Below are 20779 nucleotides of genomic sequence, written 5' to 3' on the forward strand. Positions count from 1 at the left end.
TGCCCCTTCTCAGGTCAGTCCTCACTCTCTTGTAGGCCAGTTGGTCCCTGAGTCTGAGAGCAGTGTTCCTAGCTTTTAGCAGGGTCCTCAGTTCTGCAAGCCCACTGCAAGTCTATTTGCTCCTTTCTCCTCATTAGATTATGGTTAGGGAAAGTTTTAGGGTCAAGTTGTCCCACCCACTCTGAGGTGCCTCTGGCCGACAGAGACATCCTTGGACAAGTTGGAGGGTAGATATTATCAAATGAGCTGACAGAAAAAAATATTTGGATGTCTGGGACTTGGGGAGTAATCTGAGACATAATGTAAGGGGAACAGGAAAAGTGCGCGTGACAATTGCCCATTCTGTATTTCTCCACAAAAACACTGTCAGAGGTCAGTTCTTTGACATAGACTTTTATTGCTTGTGTACATCATTCAGACCTTCAGCATATGAACATCTTTGTTACTGATGTAGATCATTTTAGTTTAGTCGATGTGTGAAGTGCATACAGTAGTCCTCAGTGCTGGGTGCAGAGAGAACATGGCATTCAATAAAAAAAGTAGATTCAAAATTTCAGGACAAAACATTTTTTTAAATATAATTATTATTTTTTTATATATAATGTGTGTAATCATTCTTTCTCTAAAGGCAGTTATAATGTTTCTGAAAACTAAGCAGGTCCTGGAGTAGGACAGAAAGAGCTACTTCTGCAAATGTGGGACTAGGTTTATTTAATGATTTCAACAAGAACAATGTTATTTACACAATCAGAATTTCTCCCTGGATGTCAATACCCCATATGTGCAGTGGTACATTTATTTACTGAAATAACAACAAAAATCTACAAATAAAAAGGTGAACAATCGTATATGAATAGTAGAATATATATTAAGAATATATATTTAGACAGTACATCATTTTCAACATTTTTTTCTGTTGAATTTCCCATTTAAAAAAAGCAAAAAAAAATTATTAAAATAAAAATAAATAAATAAAAACAAATTACTGAATAATTAAAGAAAAGTAAAATGATAAGCATATACAATAACAACCTAATTTATGGAAATTGTTTGTGAGAATGTATATCTCTTTATCTTTTCTGTGCTCTTCTTTATGTAATGATGATTTCTAATGATTTCATCACAAGTTCTTCACTACAGTATAGTACATCGACTTTTGTTATTTCTTTGTATTTCCTTCAGTTTCGCCTCCAGTTCAGCTATTATTCTTTCCCATTTTTCTCTCGCCACTGTCTGTGTAAACAGGTCATAGTTGTAGTAGGTGTGTTTGTTAAGACTCAGCATGTTGTAAATCTTGCTGAAGAGGTCTTTCACTTGAGTGTTGTCATCCCTCTTCCTGTTGTTTAATAGATGATATCTCCCTCCACATGCAGAGATCAACTCTCGCATTTCAGGTCCAGCTTCTTCAATGTAGTCTTCAATGGTCTTGTCGTCATTCTCGAGATCATCTCCACGAGTGAACAACACAATCATGTGCTTGTGCACTCCCTTACCAAAGACCTGCTGAAAGTTCCTCACAGTGTCTTTCTCCTCTTCAGTGAAACGCCCCACAGCTATAACAAGAAGAAAGGCGTGTGGGCCAGGAGCTGCCATCCGAACCCCTTTCACAGTCTCCTTTATTATATCTTCATTAGACATTTTTGTGTCATACAGACCTGGGGTATCAATGACTGTAATTTCCTGACCGTTGATTTCTCTTGTTTTATTTGAGCAAGTAGATGTAACAGATGTGGCTCTGGACTCAGACTTGAATACATTCTCACCCAGAATGGTGTTACCTACAGAACTTTTACCAACCCCTGTCTTGCCCAGTAGGACTAAACGCCATGGTGCACTGCCTGTAAAATTAAACAAAAAATAATAGTCATCATGTAACATTAATTTACCTGCTTTATATTATTCTGCTTTATTGTTTCAGTTTATGTTTATATTTAACTGATGTTCTGCTGAAAATAAATGGCCTTCAATTTATATATGAATATTTAAAAAACACTCACCAAAGGATGCCATGACTGTCGCACTGAGGGTATTGTTGGAAGTTTCTGCTTTTAGAGTTGTTTAAATATGAATTTTTCACATGAATTCGTTTTATAAAATCTTCTGGGATTTTATAGGACCCTGTTCAGCTGGTGACGCCTCCTGTTTGACGTTCTCTTTCATGATTGGATACTTGAATTCCTGAATTCTTCCTTAGAGCTATAAAAACTCATGATACTTCCTCCTCTGTCTGTTTCTGAGCTGACTTTAGGTGAGTGCCTGATGTTGTTTTAACAGTTATTCAAACGTAATTTTAATATAGCAGAGATTTTTTTTTCTTAAATGACTTCATTAATGACTCCAGACTCTTCTGCAGTAAAACAGTTTGTTCATGTTTCTTCTATTGAGTTTAATGTCTTTACTGAAATAGGGCTTAGTTTAAGAGAAATAATTACAGCTGTTATACTGTCACCATTTGATATAAATCAGAGGCTGATGAGCAACTGAAACTCTTAATGTTTTATCAGGATCTTTATCTTCAGTCTCTGTGATTGTGTTCCACTGAGGTGCAATGGCTGATTCCACTCAGAACAGTGATTCTGCTGATGATTCAGTACAGATTGTTTTAATTGGTCGTACAGGCTCGGGTAAGAGCTCCTCTGGAAACACTTTACTGGGTGGGAAACATTTCATTTCACAAGCTTCTGCAAAGTCACTGACACTGAAGTCCCAAACAGCAACTGACATAATCAATGGTAGGAAGGTTACTGTGGTGGATACTCCTGGCTGGGACTGCACCAAATTTTCTAAACGAGAGTTTGACGCTGAAATAAAGAAGACTCTACAGAACCTCCGTGGACCGCTCTCCTTCCTCCTGGTCATAAAAGTTGGTGGTGTAGAATCTGATGAAATTAATAAAATCTTTGCACTCAGAGATGTCCTTGGCTCTTCGTATCTGGAGCACACCACAATCTTGTTTTCACACAGCGACAACCTCGAGTTTAAAACTTTTGATGAATTCCTCAATGAGGGAGGAGAATATTTTCAAACCCTATTAAACCACTGTGGTCACAGATGCCTTTCCTGGAACAACAGAGATGTAAGATGTGATGAGGATGTGGAGATAATCCTGCAATATTTGAAAACAACAGAGGTGGAAGCTCAGCAGTTACTGAAGAGTTTAGAGGACACAATGCAACATCATGTCAACACCTCCTCTGAGCCGAAAGGGACAGGTGAAAGGAGGTCTAGAAATGATGACACAACAGCCATAGACGTAAAAATATCCCAGAGAGCTATCAAGGTCTTATTCCTTGGAATGACCAGAGCAGGAAAGACCTCAAGTATCAGGACTCTTCAAGGAAAAGGTGAGCAGATTGAAGGTGACGTTTACAAATACAACACCGCTGGACTGAGTCTGCAGCTGATAGACACTCCAGGCTTTGATGAAAATCCAGAAAAAATCAAGAAGACCATCACTGACTCTGTATCTGCTTCTCAACCCCATGTCATTATCTTAGTGACGCCTGTTGGCCGCTTCAGTCCAGCAACAAAGAAAACCATGCAGCATGTTCATTATCTCCTGGGGCAGAAGGCCACAAAACACACATTGATTCTCTTCACTAGAAAGGATGATCTGGAAGACAAAACTATTGAAACTTTTATTAAGGAGAATAAAGACCTCAGTGAATTTTTGCACAGGAACAGGATCAGATTTCACGCATTCAATAACAGAGACACCAGCGATCAGAGACAAGTAGAAGAGCTGCTGCAGACGATTGACAACTTGTTGAAGGCAAATAAGGAAGAACCTTACAGAGCAGAAGACCTTTGTTTAGGTCAAGTCCAGAAGAAAGGTAAATATAACATTATTCTGTAATAAAAGAGCGTCTAAACCTGGGGCCGTATCCACAAAACAAAATCATATCTGATCATTTCCTAGCTAAGAGTTTTAGTTTTGTTTTTGTTTGGAGTTTTGTAGGAGTCAGAAGGACTATTTAGTAAACAGTGTGGTTGGTTTGATATGTTGCTACAGGTGACATTATGTTAAAGAATGATGCTTGACAGTGACTCGTTGATAACTGAGCTGTGTGATCAATTACAGACGATAATCACAATTTACTTTTCAATATGAAACAAAATTAAAATAAAAATGTAGTTGATTTCATAATTACGAAAAAGTATACATTCCTTCTCAAGTTAGTTGGTACATCAGCGTAATCAGTTAGAAGAGACTAAATGTAACTCACATGTCATTACAGGGTCTAAATAGATATTAGCAGCATAGTAATGTCTAGTCGTCTAAGCAGTAATATTTCCTAATGCATACATCAACTACAAACAAAATACAAACAACTGTTGTGTAAACCTTTTCATCAAATTTAATTATCAAGAACAATTCAAATATATTAATCTTAAAGAGTGAATGTGTTGGATTTATGAGTCTGAAGCTTGTGGCTAAGTCTCTCACCATTTCTGTCAGTGGTACACGGCAGTGTTCGCCGCTCTAACACCAGCTTTGCAGGCCTGGAGAGGAACACTGGTACACTGCTCATTGAGAGTGATGGGTGAGGATTTAAAGCTTCTTACCATTTGGACAAAACACATTCATAAATCATTTGTATAATCAAAGCCTGGACGTTTCTTTTTTCAGGACCAGGAAATGTTTTGCAACTCCGAGCCGTTCTGCACTTTCTCCACCCAATGCTTCCCTTGCTGGTAGGTATTCCTGCAATCATGGTGAAAGTAGGTTTCATTACGTGTCAGTGAACTTCTAAAGGGAAGCACATACATTGTTGGAGGCTGTAGAGTAGGTTGAGGGCATTTGTAATTAATACATTACGACTCACAGATGACAGTATTCCTGTTTCATCAGCACTGCATAACTGTGTTTTCCTGTGGCCAAGTTACCATTTACCTGGGGTAGTATTGTATTGTTTCTTGTTGTAGAGGTGACTGCAGTCCTGAGTTACTCAGCAATCTCTGTAATACCCTTGTGATTGAGATGGTTCTTTTGCAAATGCTAATTTTCACTGAACATTTAATTAATATCAAAGTGATTCTGAAACAATTGCTCAAAAGTTCCCCTGAATTGACCAGTTAAGAGCTACTTTGTAGTCTTGGGGGTTTTTGTTTGTTTGGTTGGTTGGTTTTGTTTGTTTTTGTTTTTTGTGAATACGACCCCTGATGTGCAAATATGTAATTTATAGAAATGTTCATTGTATTTTTTTTTTTTTACAGGAAGAGTATATGAAAGTTGCAGAATAAGCTAAACATTTAATACGAAAGGAAAACAACTGAAGAGCAAATGATGGAGTGCTCCAAATATTACATATATTATTATAAGTTTAATTTCTTTTTCATAAGGACAACTTAGGACATTATTTTTTACTTTTTATGAGTTTGTCTTATAAAACAATGATCACTTTTACACTTGGAAACATGGGCTCTTCATATTTCTCATTACAATATATTGGGTGTCACTTTTGATCTTTTACTGTGTGTCAAATCCTTGTGGTGTTAGAGTAAAAATACAAAGATTTGCAAATAATTAATTCTGCTATTAAATAAGTCAATAAAACGAATATTTTTTTGCACATTGCACCTTTAACTAGCATATGGATTTATTGTCTGGTCAAATTCTTTCAGACTGTAAACACTGTAACGGTTCACTAGATGGCGCTATAGCTTTGATTTCTGGGGCTGCGCTGAGGATACGTTGAGGGACGTGGCAGCCCTGATTTACTTTATTGTTTATTTATTTCTCTCTCTCTCTTTGTTTTTATATCCCAAGCAAAAAGGAGACAACAACCCATTATTGGGTGCTTTGCCAAGTTCTGAATATAATCCTAGTAGATGTGTAGACAGATCTGTAATATAATGTGATTGTGCAGTGAGGGTGTGTTTTCGTTTAACTGGTAATGATGGTGACTAATACAGTTAAGAGAGGTCGTCAGCCTGAATGTCAGTGGTATGTATCATCCGTGAAGGTTGGTTTCATTTAAAGAACCTCAAGTATGATATGGATGTAAGTTTTCATATTTTCCAGAACAGGTCCAGTAAAATTAGCTATATGATGCAGACCAGCCCACTATAAACGTTTTTCCATAAACTGTTTTACCCACACCTTTTCTTCCAGAGAATATGAAAAAGCCCACTGCAAGTCCATATACTTCTTTCTCCTTTCTGAAAATGAGTAGTATTTAAGTTTTGATTACCTGTCTAGTTTACCTGAGAGGTTAGTTAACTATTGTGTTCATTAGTTTAGCTAATAAACCATATTCTTCCAGAATCTTTACATACATCATAACCTAAATTTATTAAAAAAAAACCTGAAGAAAGCTTTAACTTAAACTTGACATTAGACTTGCTAGCTAGCTAGCTAACTGCATGTTAGCATTACTTAGCAACATATTTGGGTTAGCATTCTGCAGGCTCTTCTGCACTACACACTTCCACTTTGAACAAAGAGACATTGTTGAAATGATCTATGAATTAAATTATTATATTAGCATACAGTTGTATACGTAATGTTTATTCTACCCCTTCTAAAGCTAAAGTGTTTGATCAGGTAAAGCGCTGTGCAGTGTAGTAGATGCTAATGATTTGGGACTGAGGAGCACTGCTCAATGACTCAGTGACCACATACTCCTACACTGGTGATTCAGTCATGGCAGGCAGTGCGTTTCTATGGCGACCCAGTCTGACCTGTGAGGATGAACTGCATCCATGTGTTAATCAAGGCCATCCTCATGCTCCTTCACCGACCCGGAAATTCTCCAACACACCTCACACTCCCCCCTCCACTGAGTCATTTCCAGGCAGTACACACACACACACACACACACACAAACCCACACTTCATTATTAAATCAATCTGTGCTCCTGAAAGAGTCTGTTCTGAACATTTGGGGGTCCTTAAGTGACAGGTTCTTGCCCAGAGATTTTCAGACAAAACAGCAACATCAACATGAACTAAACTTAATATAGAGCATGTGGGAAGCACATTGTATATATTATACATTTTTTATTTTAAATGTCCTATTAATGTTTAAGGGAATGCCAAGTGTAAGGGTAGGTGTCTATTTCAAAATGTTAAACAGCTTCTGAAGCTTTTGCTCTCTTTAAGAGACTAACACAGACCTAAGTACTTTCTTCACTTGTGCTTAAAGTAATTAAGACTTATGTAATGAATCCCTTATTAGCCAAAATGTGAAACTTATTTTGGTTAATCTTATAATTCAGGTTAAATATTGTTCTGAAACATAAGATTTCTGGTGTCAACAAGATCAAAATTCCAGTGTTTGTTCAACTTATGACCCAAAGGTGCTGACAGAGAACAAGGGAATGTAATCTCCACTGGAAAGTTCCAGGCAGATCCAACATCAGTGATCACCTCCCACACAATCTGTCATTGTCTCTCTCTCTCTCACTCTCTCAAACACACACACAAAGTTTCCACTCATCCACTCAACTTCTCAATCACTCTCTCCTCCTCCCTCTTCTCACTGTCCCCCTTTCCCTCCTCACACTTCTTTCACAATCCCTCTTTCCACTTCAACTCTTCTCAGTTGCCCCCCTTCATCACAGATCCCATCTTCCACTTTACTCCCTCACAATCCCACTCTCCTCCGTCATTATCCCTCTCTTCACTCCCCTCTTTCACAGCCTTTCACTCATAATTCCCAATCCACCCTCACTTCCTCTTCTCTCCTCCCTCACACTCCTTGTTTACAATCTTTCCCTCACTTTCTCTTTCCTTAGTTCTTTCACAATTTCTTTCCATCCCTCCCCCACAATCCTCATCTCCTTCATCCCTCTTTCTTCCTTATTGCTCATCCTTCTTCTAGTCATCCCTCTCTCATATGCTAGTGGCATTACTGAAGGCTCCCTTTTCTTTTCCCCGTTTCTGTTTCCAAAGCCTGTCCATGGGGAGCAGCAGAAACTTTGTCATCTTCCAGCACTAACCACTGGGTTTAAGAGACATGTCTGTGAAAGCTGTGGTTTATATGAAAAACACAGTTAAGCTTCTGGCTCTGCACTTGGTCAGCTCCGCTCTGCGATTCGAAGCAGTGGGTTTTCTGTTGTATTTTACTGTTCATGCAAGAAAAATATTCTATAAAAATCAATGTATTATTGGACTACACAAGATGTGACATAAAACTTTTCTTTCTTTTAATTTCTTCTTGTGTGGTTTTGTAGGACTACCGAGGTGGTTTTATGGCCTGCAAACTCTCAGTTACAAGCTGTGGTCATATACTCACCATAATTGAGCCATTTGGCAAGTTCCACTGTAGCAAAGGCCAGGAAAACAACTATGCAGCAGAATTCACTTTATTTCTCTTGATTTTACAGTAGGTCTCAACAGAAACAAAGGGACGAGTCAGTTTCCAGCAACCAGAGTGGAGAATTCCCACAGGGCTCATAGGAGTCATAAAAACACACAAAGGACGTTTATTTTTCCTTTCTATTCTTCTTTTCTGAAGTGAAATATTTCACAAGTGTTTCTGAGTTTGCTGCTGGGTCGACTGGCGACGAGTCAGTTCTCTTTCAAAACTATTAAACCGTTTATATCATATGCTATTGTAGACTCCAAGCAGAGCATGCAGTCCTCCAAAAGCAACAATAATTTCTCTCTCTCCTTGAGAGTAAATAAGTCAGTGTCACTTTATATGAGTCTGTGTGGAGCAGCTAAAGTGCAAAGCTATCTTTTACAGCATATTTCATTAAAGGAACACTAGGTTATATTTTTAACTCAAAAATACAGTTTCAAAATCATTGTGATGCTTCAAAGAGCTTTAATAGGGAGAATAAAGCCTCTGATGTTGCTAGTCCAGACTCAGCACAGCAGAAAGTGCATTATATTGCTATGGAGGAGGTTAGGAATCCTCCATTCTTCCCCTTGATTTCATGACACTGCTGTAAACATCATTTCCACTCTGCAACTGTAGGGGGAGCACAGGAGCAAAAATATTAGATCTTACCTAGTGTTCTTTTAGGGGTGGTGCAGCAGGTAGTGTCTCAGTCACACAGCTCCAGGGATCTGGGTTGTGGGTTCAAGTCCCGCTCCGGGTGACTGGAGTTTGGGGTGTTCTCTCTGTGTCTGCATGGGTTTCCTCCGGGTGTTCCGGTTTCCACCTATGGTCCAAAAATACATGTTGGTAGGTGGATTGGCTGCTGAAAAGTGTCCAGATGTGTGTGAAGAGTGAATGTGTGTGTGTGTGTCACCCTGCGAAGGACTGGCACCTCCTCCAGGGTGTGTTCCCGATTTGCACCCAATGATTCCAGGTAGGCTCCGAGCCCACCACGACCTTGAACTGGATAAGGGTTACAGACAATGAATGAATGAATGAATAGTGTTCCTTTAAGTGTAAACCTGAAAGCCCATGTGTGATTGTAGGCTTCCTACAGTGCGTTAAAGCTAGCACACCATTGGGTACACAATCTTAAATTTTAACTTGCCCAGTGTCATGCATCAGCTAGACAATTATGTCTCCCAGCATGTTGTGGTGGAGCCAACATTAATAACTCACTAATGCTCTTGTGGCTAAATATATTCAAATCCACACAGAAATGTTCCAACATCTAGTCTGAAGCTTTTTGAGTATTGCAGAAGCTTTTAAACAAACTGGGTGTGGTCTGCACACTCTAATTATATACTGCCTTCATGTTGTGTATCTCCAAACGGTGTGTGTTTCTGACCTGGGCTGTTTCAGTGGGGAAGTTGTTCCACCTACACTAATGTGAGAGCACTTTATTCACTCTGTATTCTATATTTATTTTCTATAACTGCTTCAGGGTCACAGAGAGTCCAGAGCCTGAATCACTTTGTGCAAAACTCTGGACAGGGTGCCGGTCGGTCACAGAATATAACACAGATACTCAAACACTCACACCATGAGCAACTTTATAAAGGCAATCCACCTACAAACAAGTGTTTTTCTCTTTTTAACTATGGAATGAAACTGAAGCTCCTGGAGGAAACCCACACAGACACAGGGAGAACACACCACACTCCTCACAGACAGTGGCCCAAGACTGAGAGCTCTGAAGCTGTGTGACAGAGACACATTGTGCCATAGTGCCACTTTAGAGCAGTTCACTGATATGACAAATTAAAGATCAGTTGAACTGATTGGCTGTTCCAGAATGACAGATGGGGTTGATGATTCTAATGACTGCCCATGACTGATACCGTGTTTCCCCGATAGTAAGACACCCCCGATTGTAAGACGCAGTGTGGGTTTTAGGGGGGTCGGCTAATGTAAGACGTACCCCGAAAGTAAGACATAGTAAACTGTACGTTGGAAAAATATAAGCCATAGTACCGGTACCTTTTGCTGCATTAACTGCGGGATGTGGACGGATCTGGAGCGGAATGAGCGGAGGGATGTGGAGGCCGCGGGAGCAGCAGTAATGTTGTCCGTGGTCCAACACGCAGCCATGGTTGTCATGGAATAAATCTGTTTTATCTTCCAGTATAACATATTCAAACTCTTCGTTCTTACCGTTTTTCATTGTTTTACATGTTATACATGGAAATACCGTCATGATACGGTTGATACGGCAAGACATTCTTGGCACTTGCTTTTATAAAACTGTTTTATGGTGAATACCATACTGTTCAGGTTGTTAATAAATGTTAATTTTATGGTTAAAACAAAAATCGACATTTTTTACCAATTTAAGACATACCCCGAAAGTAAGACATAGTGGGATTTTCGTTGGTAAAAAGAATGTAAGACACTGTCTTACTTTCGGGGAAACACGGTATATTGATACATGCTACAGTCCTTTCTGAATGTGCCTTCCAAGAGAAAAGAAAACAACATCCAGTGGCTTTTACAGTTGAGCCCAGGAAGATGTATTAAAAAGCATGTGTCACTATAGCAACAGCTTTACTTTGAACTCATGAAAACCAGCTCCTATGAAGGCTGCAGCTGTCCTGTGCTTTGACATCTGCACGAGGGTCCACCTGCATGTGCAGGTCCACTGTGTGGCCAAAAGTGTTCTGAGCACCTGCTCATCTAACATTTCTACTGAACCAATGGGTATGAACAGAGTAACAGGCACTGCTCTTCTGGGAAAACTGCAGCCTTGATATTGTAACATCTCTGTGATGCACAATAGCACTAGTGAAGTCAGGTACTGATTTAGGATTATTCATGTAACATTAAAAGCAGTCAGAAATAATCCCACACTTTTTTATTCTAAATGAGCTGATTGACGCTCCATCACTCCAGATAACAAAATTCAATTACTCCACATCCAAGTGTGGGGGGATTTACAGCCCTCTAGCTGATGGTTTGGCTTAAGCATTCGTGTGCTCTGAGGTGACTCATTCCATTGCATGTTTTTCTAGGAAGAATATACAAGCTGTGTGTTTGCAAATGAGTCCTGTGTCCACAGTTGGTACGTTTACTGTCTGAAAGCAGCAGAGAGCAACCAAACGTTACTACAAGCCGTACTCACATTTACAGAACATTTACCGTCAAGAATATATTTACCGTCTGGAATAGGGTGACCAGATCTGAGATGGTGAAAAAGAGGACACGTCTAGGGGGAGGGGGTGATGAGGTCACGCCCCTCACTGCCGTTGTATGTTTAGCTGAACCTATGTGTGCATTTAGGTCCTTTACACCTTTATTTGCTACACAAAACATGGGAATTTCTTTTTTAATTCATCCGAGAACTTACATTTACGTTTCGGCATAGCTGCTCAAGATGAGGGTAGGTACATGAGCTTTGCCTGACGTAAACAAGGACCACTGATGTGCAGACTGACCAATTAAATGTTTACAGAGAAGGTTATCAACCAATAACGTTAGCTCTGCAGTCAGACCGTCCAATCAGAAGATTTTAGGCTACTTCACCACCCCCCCTTCTCACTCAAGTGAACCAAACGGAGTAGGGGAGGGCGGGACTAGTTTGTGAACGAAACGCTTCTCGAAGTTCTATGTAAGCTCTAGAAAAATAAAATTCTGAACGTTGAAATTCCGCCCGGACATTTTTTTTAAGTCTAAAAAAGAGGACATGTCCGGGTAAAAGAGGACATCTGGTCACCCTATATAACAACATGGTAAAAATAAATTTCTTTTCAACCTCCATATATTTGAAAAGTAGACCCTTTAGGATTTCTTGGGGTATGTTTATTTTGGCACTAAGTAGAATGGTACTAAGATGAATTCACTCATTATGAGGAATATCCACAGGTGTAAGGTGTTACAATGTAGTTAACAAGCAGCTGAACCCTATAAATTTGTTCAATTGTATGCCATGATCAGCCATGTTGAAAATAGGTTTAGAGTAGTAACTATGATATGTAAAGCCCACTAGTTGTCAGCCTACAAGTTTCATGACAAGAAGAAGAAATAATTTAATTATTCCAACTGAAGCTTAGCATATTTAGAAGTATTAAATCCATACTTTACTATACCTATGGTTACTTTGGTAAATATAAACAAAAAATTATGTAGCCAAGCTAAACAATGGTTTGAGTATAAACACAAAACTGCATAAAAGCAACTTTGATAATTCTGGAGAACTACTGTTCTCAAAGCAAAATAAACTCCCTCTCGTGTTTGTTTTCATTCAGAAGCTCAACATTTTCTAAGGTGGGACTGTATGTTTGAGTAAAGCCCAGTTTATGCTTCTTGGTTTAGACATCATAGAATTAATAAAATTAATTAAAAACAAAGGAAAAGACTCCAAAAAATATCATTGAGAGGTGGGACCATATGAGGAAACACATGCACCTAAAAGGTTTATAAAACTAATACCAATATGCCACTACATTATATACTACATTATGTAGAGGACTATGTTTGAGATTCCGTACTGGTATTACAGGTAGGCCAACGCAATGTTAGGTGTCTTGCCCAGGGCCTTTTATTGGTGTAGCACAGACTGGTTGCTAAGACCTGGAATCCCTCACATGTCTCTCACATGGGAGCCAATGGTGTTACTACTGTACCACGCCAACCACATTTGTAATTCAAGCTGTGTAGTTTTTTAGCACTATTGGTATGTGCTTACTTACATGGAAAGTTAGTTGGAGTCATTTCCACCTTAAGTATTAAATCTGAAACAGCATGCCTTTTCACTGCCATGGTTCAGCCAGTAATGCACAGAGGAAAATGCCATTTTGGACCAAGTCATTAGTTTCTTTTTCTATTTACCAAGCCAGGGCTTGTATAAATGCATCTATTTTACACTACCGCATAAGTTACATAGTGCAGGTTCTGCAGCGCCAATTCTGGAGTAGCAAGGACAGAGGCCCTGTTCTTCCTATTACAGGTCAGTGAAGCATCAAAATGATTTTGAAGCTCTATTTTTAATTTGAAAGTATTACATAGTGATCCTTTAAGTACCGAGTAATGTATAGAACTGCAGTGGAACGTCTTAGAACATTCAACAACTATCAGCACAGGAAATGCAGTTTATGTGACTCCCTTCTTGTACTTTTGGATTCTTTACGAAAAAAATAAATGTTAAGCTACAGGGAACATTTTAGATACCTCATGTAACCCTGAGTAAATTTAGATTCTGCTTATGGATTCAATGCATCCTTGTTTCAGTGGCATTGCATAACTATCCACTCACATTGTGTGTGTGGTGGACCGAGGGCCGTGTGTGTGTGTATTTGCATGTCAAGAACGCACACGTGATCCACTCGGATGTGAGAGTCTCATTAGACTGTTTATACCAGGGTCATTGTGCAGATCACACACAATTTGCATATTTAACCTCCTGGTCCTTTCTCTCTCCCCCTCCATGATCATGTGATGCAGCCACCTAAAGCTTATAATGCTTCACTCCCATCACCAATATACACTGTCACTGGCAAATATCCTCCACTCACAGTCGTCTAAGACCCTGGAGCGTGTTATTATATTTGTGTAAATGAAGCAGTGTAGTTCATTACAGTTTCAATACTGAGCTGTGTGTGGGACATTCAGGTCTGTATCCAGCTCTTTGTACTCAAGAGGCTTTGAAGCCTGGTTTCTGTTTAATGTGCAGTTCATTAGCCAACATTGAGCTCATTTAGCAATGACATCTGATATAATACAGTGCCTGAACCCAGCACACATAGCACCTCATTTAGAGCAGCCATGGTTGGAGCACTTGCTGTGAAATAATGACTCAACTAGGTAGAAGAATAGAGCAAAACTCAATTACAGTGAAAAACGTATGTACACCGTTCCATGTTGAATGATAAGGTGAGCATCAGATAATATTATACACACCATTTAGCAATAAAATTAAAATGTCCATCCACATTGTTTCTACACTCATCAACTCCACTAATCATATGGATGCACTCTGTATTTGTACAACTACAGGTGTACAAGTATGTGTTAGTGTGTGTTGTGCTGGTATGCATGGATCAGACACAGCAGTGCTGCTGGAGATTTTGGAAGACTGTTAATAGTCTGACATCCAAGAATATCCAGCTAACTATGTTCTGAGTGAAGTGTCATATGACCTCTGATGAAGGAATGATGGATTATTAAGAGAAACCATGTGGCAAAAGATGAACTTGTCCCCACCAAGATGGAGGTGAGTAGACTCAGTGTTTAAAAACTCCAGCAGAACTGCTGTGTCTGATCCACTTGTACCAGCACAACACACACTAACACACAACCACAACGTCAGTGCCACTGCAAGCGCTGAAAAAGATCCACCACCCAACTAATCACCGCACTGTGGTGGTACAGTCTGTAGTTTCAGGACTACACAATGAAAATATATGGTCAGTGGATATAATAAAATGGAACATGTACAGAACCAGTTAAATGTTTGCATACATCTTCTCATTAGTCATTGGTGGAATAGGGCTAGTCACTGTATAGAACTGTGTGCCAGCCCCTACCTCTGCAACAACCCAAGTTATGGCCTCATACACATTAAGAATGTAAGCAGATCTACAAATTTACTCTTGACCAGACCCATGTAAAAAATATTTAAATAAACAGTAAACACAAAACTAATAAGAAAAACATTCATTCATTCATTATCTGTAACCGCTTATCCAGTTCAGGGTCACGGTGGGTCCAGAGCCTACCTGGAATCATTGGGTGCAAGGCAGGAATACACCCTGGAGGGGGCGCCAGTCCTTCACAGGGCAACACAGACACACACACCTATGGTCACATTTGAGTCGCCAATCCACCTACCAACGTGTGTTTTTGGAGGAAACCCACACGGACACAGGGAGAACACACCAAACTTCTCATAGACAGTCATCCAGAGCAGGAATCGAACCCACAACCTCCAGGTCCCTGGAGCTGTGTGAATACGACACCTACTTGCTGCACCATCATGCCGCCCATAAGAAAAATCATTGAATGAAAAGATGTGTCCTAACTTTTGACTTTTTTACTGTATATTCACAATATGTGGAAAATGTCCCAAACAAAGGAATATGGAGAGAGATTAGTCTCAAAATACTTTACACATGCATAAATGTTAATCCACATATTAAACACCAGTCACAAATATGTTTCATCATTCAAAAATGAACACATCCCAATCTGTGTCTCATGGTCTGCAATTTATACAAATACAGTTATATTCATAAATACATGTTTTTGGTTTTCATAGATATATCACAATTTTATGCGAAAATAAATAATTTACATTGCAAATATTTGTAAAATCGAAGTCTCGAATTGAAAATTTATTTGTAAATTGTAGAATCTGCGTTTGTGGATCAAGTCACTCACGTGTTTTTCGTGACGCGCATTTGTTCATTTCCTCTCGTGGGTTTTTGGATTTTGAGACTTTTCTCTCGCATTTCACGGGATCCAAATACAAATGCAGCCGGATCCACAAATGTGGCCACCAGGCGAACAAGCCACTGCTGGGTGGCACTGTTGTTTTAGAACGTGGGGCCAACTTAAATGGAGACCCATTTGCGCAACATTTAATGTGGAAGTTCAAACAAAAAGCCCCCAAGCCGCTGAATTCAGCTTCATATCACAGACAGTTAGGAGGGGGATCACTGGGGAACGCTTTTGAAGGTGCCCTAAATTTACCGACATTAAGGTAAATTTATAAAATAATAAAAAAAAAATTATAAAATAATAAAAAAACGTCGGTAATAAAATTACCGACGTGAAGGCAACACACTAGACAAATGCTACACAAGCATCAAGAATGCCTATCGCGCTGTTGCGCGCGCCGCTCTCGGGCTCTCCGATCACAGCCTCGTTCACCTCATTCCCACGTACCGGCAGAAACTTAAAACCAACAAGCCGGCCATTACAACAGTGAAGAGGTGGACCAGTGGAGATATAGAGAAGCTGCAGGGCTGCTTCGAATCCACAAACTGGGCTGTGTTTGAGGAGGCGACAGACGGACTGGACGAATACACAGACGCTGTGACGTCATATATAAGCTTCTGTGAAGACAGCTGTATTTCAACTAGAACACGTGTTAAACACAGTAACAGCAAACCCTGGTTTTCTATAGAACTGAAACAGCTTAGGCGAGAGAAGGAGGCCGCATTCAGGAGTGGAGACAGAGCTGTCTACAAAAAAGCCAAGTACAGATTGGAGAAAGGGGTTAAAGCAGCGAAAAGAAAGTTCTCAGAGCAGCTAAATAACCACATCACAGCTAACGACCCATCGTCAGCCTGGAACAGTCTTCAGCTTCTCACTGGCTACAAGGTGAGAAATACCCCCCTCCACCTGAACGACCGTCAGCTCACCAACGACCTGAATGAGTTCTTCTGCAGATTTCAAACAATAGACAATCAGCAGACTCTCTCACCCCATCATCAACCCCCCTCCTCCCCCACACTGGCTCTCACACCTCCACCCCCAGCTTGTCTCACCATCAGCCTGCAGGACGTCCACAGACTCTTCAGCAGACAGAAGGTGAAGAAAGCCCCGGGACCTGATTCAGTTTCTCCATCCATCCTAAAACACTGCTGTGACCAACTAGCACCAGTCTTCACCAGCATCTTCAACAGATCACTGGAGCTCCGTTGTGTTCCAGCTTGCTTCAAGACCTCCACCATCATTCCAGTCCCCAAGAAATCCACCATCACTGGATTTAATGATTACAGACCTGTCGCCCTGACATCTGTGGTCATGAAGGTCTTTGAACGCCTGGTCTTAGCCCACCTAAAGACCATTACAGACCCCCTGCTGGACCCCCTGCAGTTTGCATTCAGAGCAAACAGATCTGTTGATGATGTGGTCAACCTAACTCTCCACTTCATCCTTCAGCATCTAGACAGCTCTGGAACCTACGCTCGGGTTCTGTTTGTTGACTTTAGCTCGGCTTTCAACACCGTTGTGCCGCAGCTACTTCAAAGCAAACTGTCCCAGCTGTCAGTGCCGGACTCCATGTGTCAGTGGATTGCAAACTTCCTCACAGACAGAAGACAGTATGTACGGCTTGGGAAACACACCTCAGACCTTCGAACACTCAGTACTGGAGTTCCACAAGGGTGTGTTCTTTCACCCCTTCTTTTCAGCCTTTACACCCACGACTGTGTCTCCAAGGAACCAGCTGTAAAGCTCCTGAAGTTTGCAGATGATTCCACTCTGGTGGGCCTCATAGCCAATAGTGATGAGTCTGCTTTCAGAAAGGAGGTTGGTCAGCTGGTGTCCTGGTGCAGTGACAACCACTTGCTGCTGAACACAGACAAGACTGTAGAGATGGTGGTGGATTTCCGACGCAACCCACCCCCTGTATCCCCCCTCTACATCAAGGGCACTGCAGTTTCCACTGTAGAGTCACTCAAGTTCCTGGGCACCACCATATCCAGGGACCTGAAGTGGGAGATGAACACCGTCTCCATCACCAAGAAAGCTCAGCAGAGAATGTTCTTCTTGAGACAGCTCAAGAAATTTGACCTGCCACAGACCCTGATGATCCAGTTCTACACAGCGATCATCGAGTCCATCATCACCTCATCCATAACCACCTGGTTTGGTTCCTCTACCTCACAAGAAAGAGCCAGGCTCCAGCGCATCATCAGATCAGCAGAGAAGATCATTGGATGTAACCTGCCAACGCTTCAGGAGATCCACACCAGCAGGGTGAGGAAACGCGCTCGCAAAATTATGCTTGACCCCTCACATCCTGGACATCACCTCTTCCAGACTCTCCCTTCTGGTAGAAGACTAAGGATCATCAAAAGCAGCACAACACGACATGCTAACAGCTTCTTTCCTAGAGCTGTAGCTCTCCTCAACCACAGTGAACACCTCTGAGTCTCCAAACCACTGAACTAAACCGACTGGACTTAACTGCACTGAACAGGACACTTTACTCACTTGCACTATGCTATTTTGCACAGCTGTACAGAAGTTCTATTTCTGTAACTTCTACAACAATATATAATATAACCTACTTTAGGAATATCTGGAAACATTTATATTCATACGCATATCTGTACAGTATAGATTTTATATTTTATGTTGTCTAATTTATGTCTTAACGCTCTTTTTTTCTAGTACTTAACTGTATTTTTTTAGTCTATTTATTGTTTATTGTACCTCTTTTAAAGTTTTGTTAACAGTCTGCGTACGTGTTACATGTCATACATGTGTTGCTGTCACCAAGACAAATTCCTAGTATGTCTAACATACCTGGCGAAATAAAGAGATTCTGATAAAGAGATTCTGATTCTGATTAAAAGCCAACAGAACTTCACTAATTTCGCTGCAGACTAGGGTTGTCAAATAAAATACGTTAAAATCATCCCGTATTTGGACTAAAACAGTGTTGCTTATTGGACTGATACTGGACGTAATTTTGAAATTGGACTGTTAAAACGGGTGATTTGTTTCAGACAGATGCTCCCCAGTAAACATTTAGCCATTGATTCAACGTTGAAATAACGTACTTGATTGTATTATATGGCATACAATTATGTATGTAAATATTTTGTACCCACCACAACCTTTATCTGGACAAGCAGACAATGAATGAATGAAAGCACAGAAGCCACATTGATGCAATAATTGTTAAATTATTATTTAGGTCAAATAACAACCTGTAAGCTTCTTTGAAGTCCTCTCTCATCTCAACGTCAGTGTGGTGGTGTGTACAGCTGTAAATCCATCACTGAACTGGTGAATTTTGTTCACTGTTAGAGTATGGATTCCATCAACCTCATCAAACTGTAAAAACAAAGCAGAACACAATAGGTGAAAGCTTCATTATAATAATGCAATAAATTATATCAATAAAGACAATGTAATGGTCTTACAGTAAAATCTAGTATTATATTATAGTATTATATTATAAATATTATAATAATAATATAAATATTATATATAATATTTTCAGAATTATAAAATATACAATAATACTTATATGATGTTGGTTCACTTGCTACCAGCACTGGGCATTTGGTGACAATGCTGTTGATGCATCTGTTGACTTCCTCGCCTGATAAAATTACTGAAACCTTCAGATCTCTGCAACATTGAAAAGTGGCACATTTTCTAGCTTTTGCTTGAGTGACACATGCAAGGTGTGCTGGAGAATGGAGAGTATTGACTCAAAACCTGTATGCTTTCATTAATAATCTGATCACCGCTTATAAGTTTTAAAATATTATTATTAATTCTACAATATAATAAAATACATACTTGCATTAGTGTTCCCCAAAACATTCATATTTCACAGTTAAATCTTTGGGAACATGAACATACTCCATGTTAGTTGGATACCTGTGTGGGGAAAAAAATATTGTCAGTCTAACAAAATATTGTATCATATGTAAATGTTTTGGTGCACCTGATAAAATTATATGTATTGTTGATTTTCTAAGTAAAAGTAATAGCAGAGTACAATACATCGATATTTTTACACACAACTTAAGATAAAAGTACCGTTCATCTGATGATTTTCACATATTTGGGTTGCATTGTTAGCAAGGTGGTTTGTATGTAACTGCAACCCAGACCTGCTGAAATAAGTCAAAAACATTACTGTTAATAATGTAATATTACTTTGAATTTTTTATACAGAATGGGTTAACTATTATCCTCCTCTACTCCTTCACTTGTCTTCACTGAGATGCTAACCTAGCATAGCTGCTAGAGCTCTTTAAATATTTATACTTTACCAGAATGAGTGAAACTAAAGTTTTATTAAGATTAAATATCACTTACATCTGAATATACGAGCCTCCTCCGCTGTTTTAGTAATGCCTGCTTCCACAAACCATTGAAAAATCATCCACTGAAACTTATTTTGGCGCTGTATTCAAACTCATAGTAACCGTTATCTGAAGGGGAGGGGCTCTCTCTCAAACACACACACATTCTCTCTCTCTCTTTTAACTGATTTAAAACGCATTTCGGACGTTCATAGACGTTGTCAATTGGTCCCGAAATAACTGACTTGTTTTCAACGCATTTCGGACGTCCATTGACGTTGTCAATTGGTCCTGAAAAATCGGCTCCGAAACAGAATATGCGCTTCTCATTGGTCATCACTTTTATTTAGCCAATCAGCAGCCAAAGGTAGCTGTCTATCATTTACTGCGGCAGCCAATGGAGTCATAGTCCCGCCTACAGGGGGTTGTTTTGCTGCGGCCCTGATAACAACAGGTCAGTCCTGAGACACTGGGGGAAACAACAGTGCCATCTAGCGGTGGCTTGTTCGCCTGCTGGCCACATTAGTGGATCAGGCTGCATTTGTATTTGGATCCGGTGAAATGCGAGAGAAAAGTCTCAAAATCCAAAAACCCGCAAAAGGAAATAAACAAATGCACGTCGCGGAAAACACGTGAGTGACTTGATCCACAAACGCAGATTCTACAATTTACAAATAC

General features: G+C 39.9%; 2 protein-coding genes and 2 long non-coding RNA genes across 5 annotated transcripts; 1 reads left to right on the plus strand and 3 right to left on the minus strand.

Moving 5' to 3' along the window:
• Positions 1-409: 409 nt before the first annotated feature.
• On the minus strand, positions 410-2077 carry LOC136706173 (GTPase IMAP family member 7-like). Of its 2 annotated transcripts, XM_066680130.1 has the most exons (3): positions 1998-2077; positions 1656-1838; positions 410-1553 (listed from the first exon to the last, which is right to left on the minus strand). In XM_066680130.1, the coding sequence occupies exons 1-3, from the start codon at positions 2008-2010 to the stop codon at positions 1135-1137; spliced, it is 615 nt and encodes a 204-aa protein (XP_066536227.1). In that variant the 5' UTR covers positions 2011-2077; the 3' UTR covers positions 410-1134. The 2 variants fall into 2 exon arrangements, with proteins under 2 accessions (XP_066536227.1, XP_066536226.1); XM_066680129.1 differs by having other exon boundaries at positions 410-1838.
• Positions 2078-2412: 335 nt separating this feature from the next.
• Positions 2413-5864, plus strand: LOC136706172 (GTPase IMAP family member 8). The gene is made up of 4 exons (XM_066680128.1): positions 2413-3833; positions 4460-4544; positions 4631-4695; positions 5218-5864. Exons 1-4 carry the CDS (start codon positions 2549-2551, stop codon positions 5247-5249), a joined length of 1467 nt encoding a protein of 488 aa, XP_066536225.1. The 5' UTR covers positions 2413-2548; the 3' UTR covers positions 5250-5864.
• Positions 4596-19133, minus strand: LOC136706175 (uncharacterized). The gene is made up of 3 exons (XR_010804126.1): positions 18989-19133; positions 8961-9114; positions 4596-4705 (listed from the first exon to the last, which is right to left on the minus strand). It is a non-coding gene; the product is annotated as an uncharacterized lncRNA (long non-coding RNA).
• Positions 19134-19307: 174 nt separating this feature from the next.
• LOC136706176 (uncharacterized) lies at positions 19308-20232 on the minus strand. The gene is made up of 4 exons (XR_010804127.1): positions 20115-20232; positions 19833-19909; positions 19590-19670; positions 19308-19415 (listed from the first exon to the last, which is right to left on the minus strand). It is a non-coding gene; the product is annotated as an uncharacterized lncRNA (long non-coding RNA).
• Positions 20233-20779: the final 547 nt, after the last annotated feature.

The sequence above is a fragment of the Hoplias malabaricus genome, chromosome 8 (genome assembly GCF_029633855.1).
Source record: "Hoplias malabaricus isolate fHopMal1 chromosome 8, fHopMal1.hap1, whole genome shotgun sequence".
Lineage (NCBI taxonomy): Eukaryota > Metazoa > Chordata > Actinopteri > Characiformes > Erythrinidae > Hoplias > Hoplias malabaricus.

Excerpts from the sequence above, each read along its gene's own strand:
- LOC136706172 (XM_066680128.1), top strand. The coding sequence starts at position 2,549 with ATGGCTGATTCCACTCAGAACAGTGATTCTGCTGATGATTCAGTACAG. Across the intron at positions 3,834-4,459 it reads AGGTCAAGTCCAGAAGAAAG|TGGTACACGGCAGTGTTCGC; the intron begins GTAAATATAACA and ends CATTTCTGTCAG. Across the intron at positions 4,696-5,217 it reads ACCCAATGCTTCCCTTGCTG|GAAGAGTATATGAAAGTTGC; the intron begins GTAGGTATTCCT and ends TTTTTTTTACAG.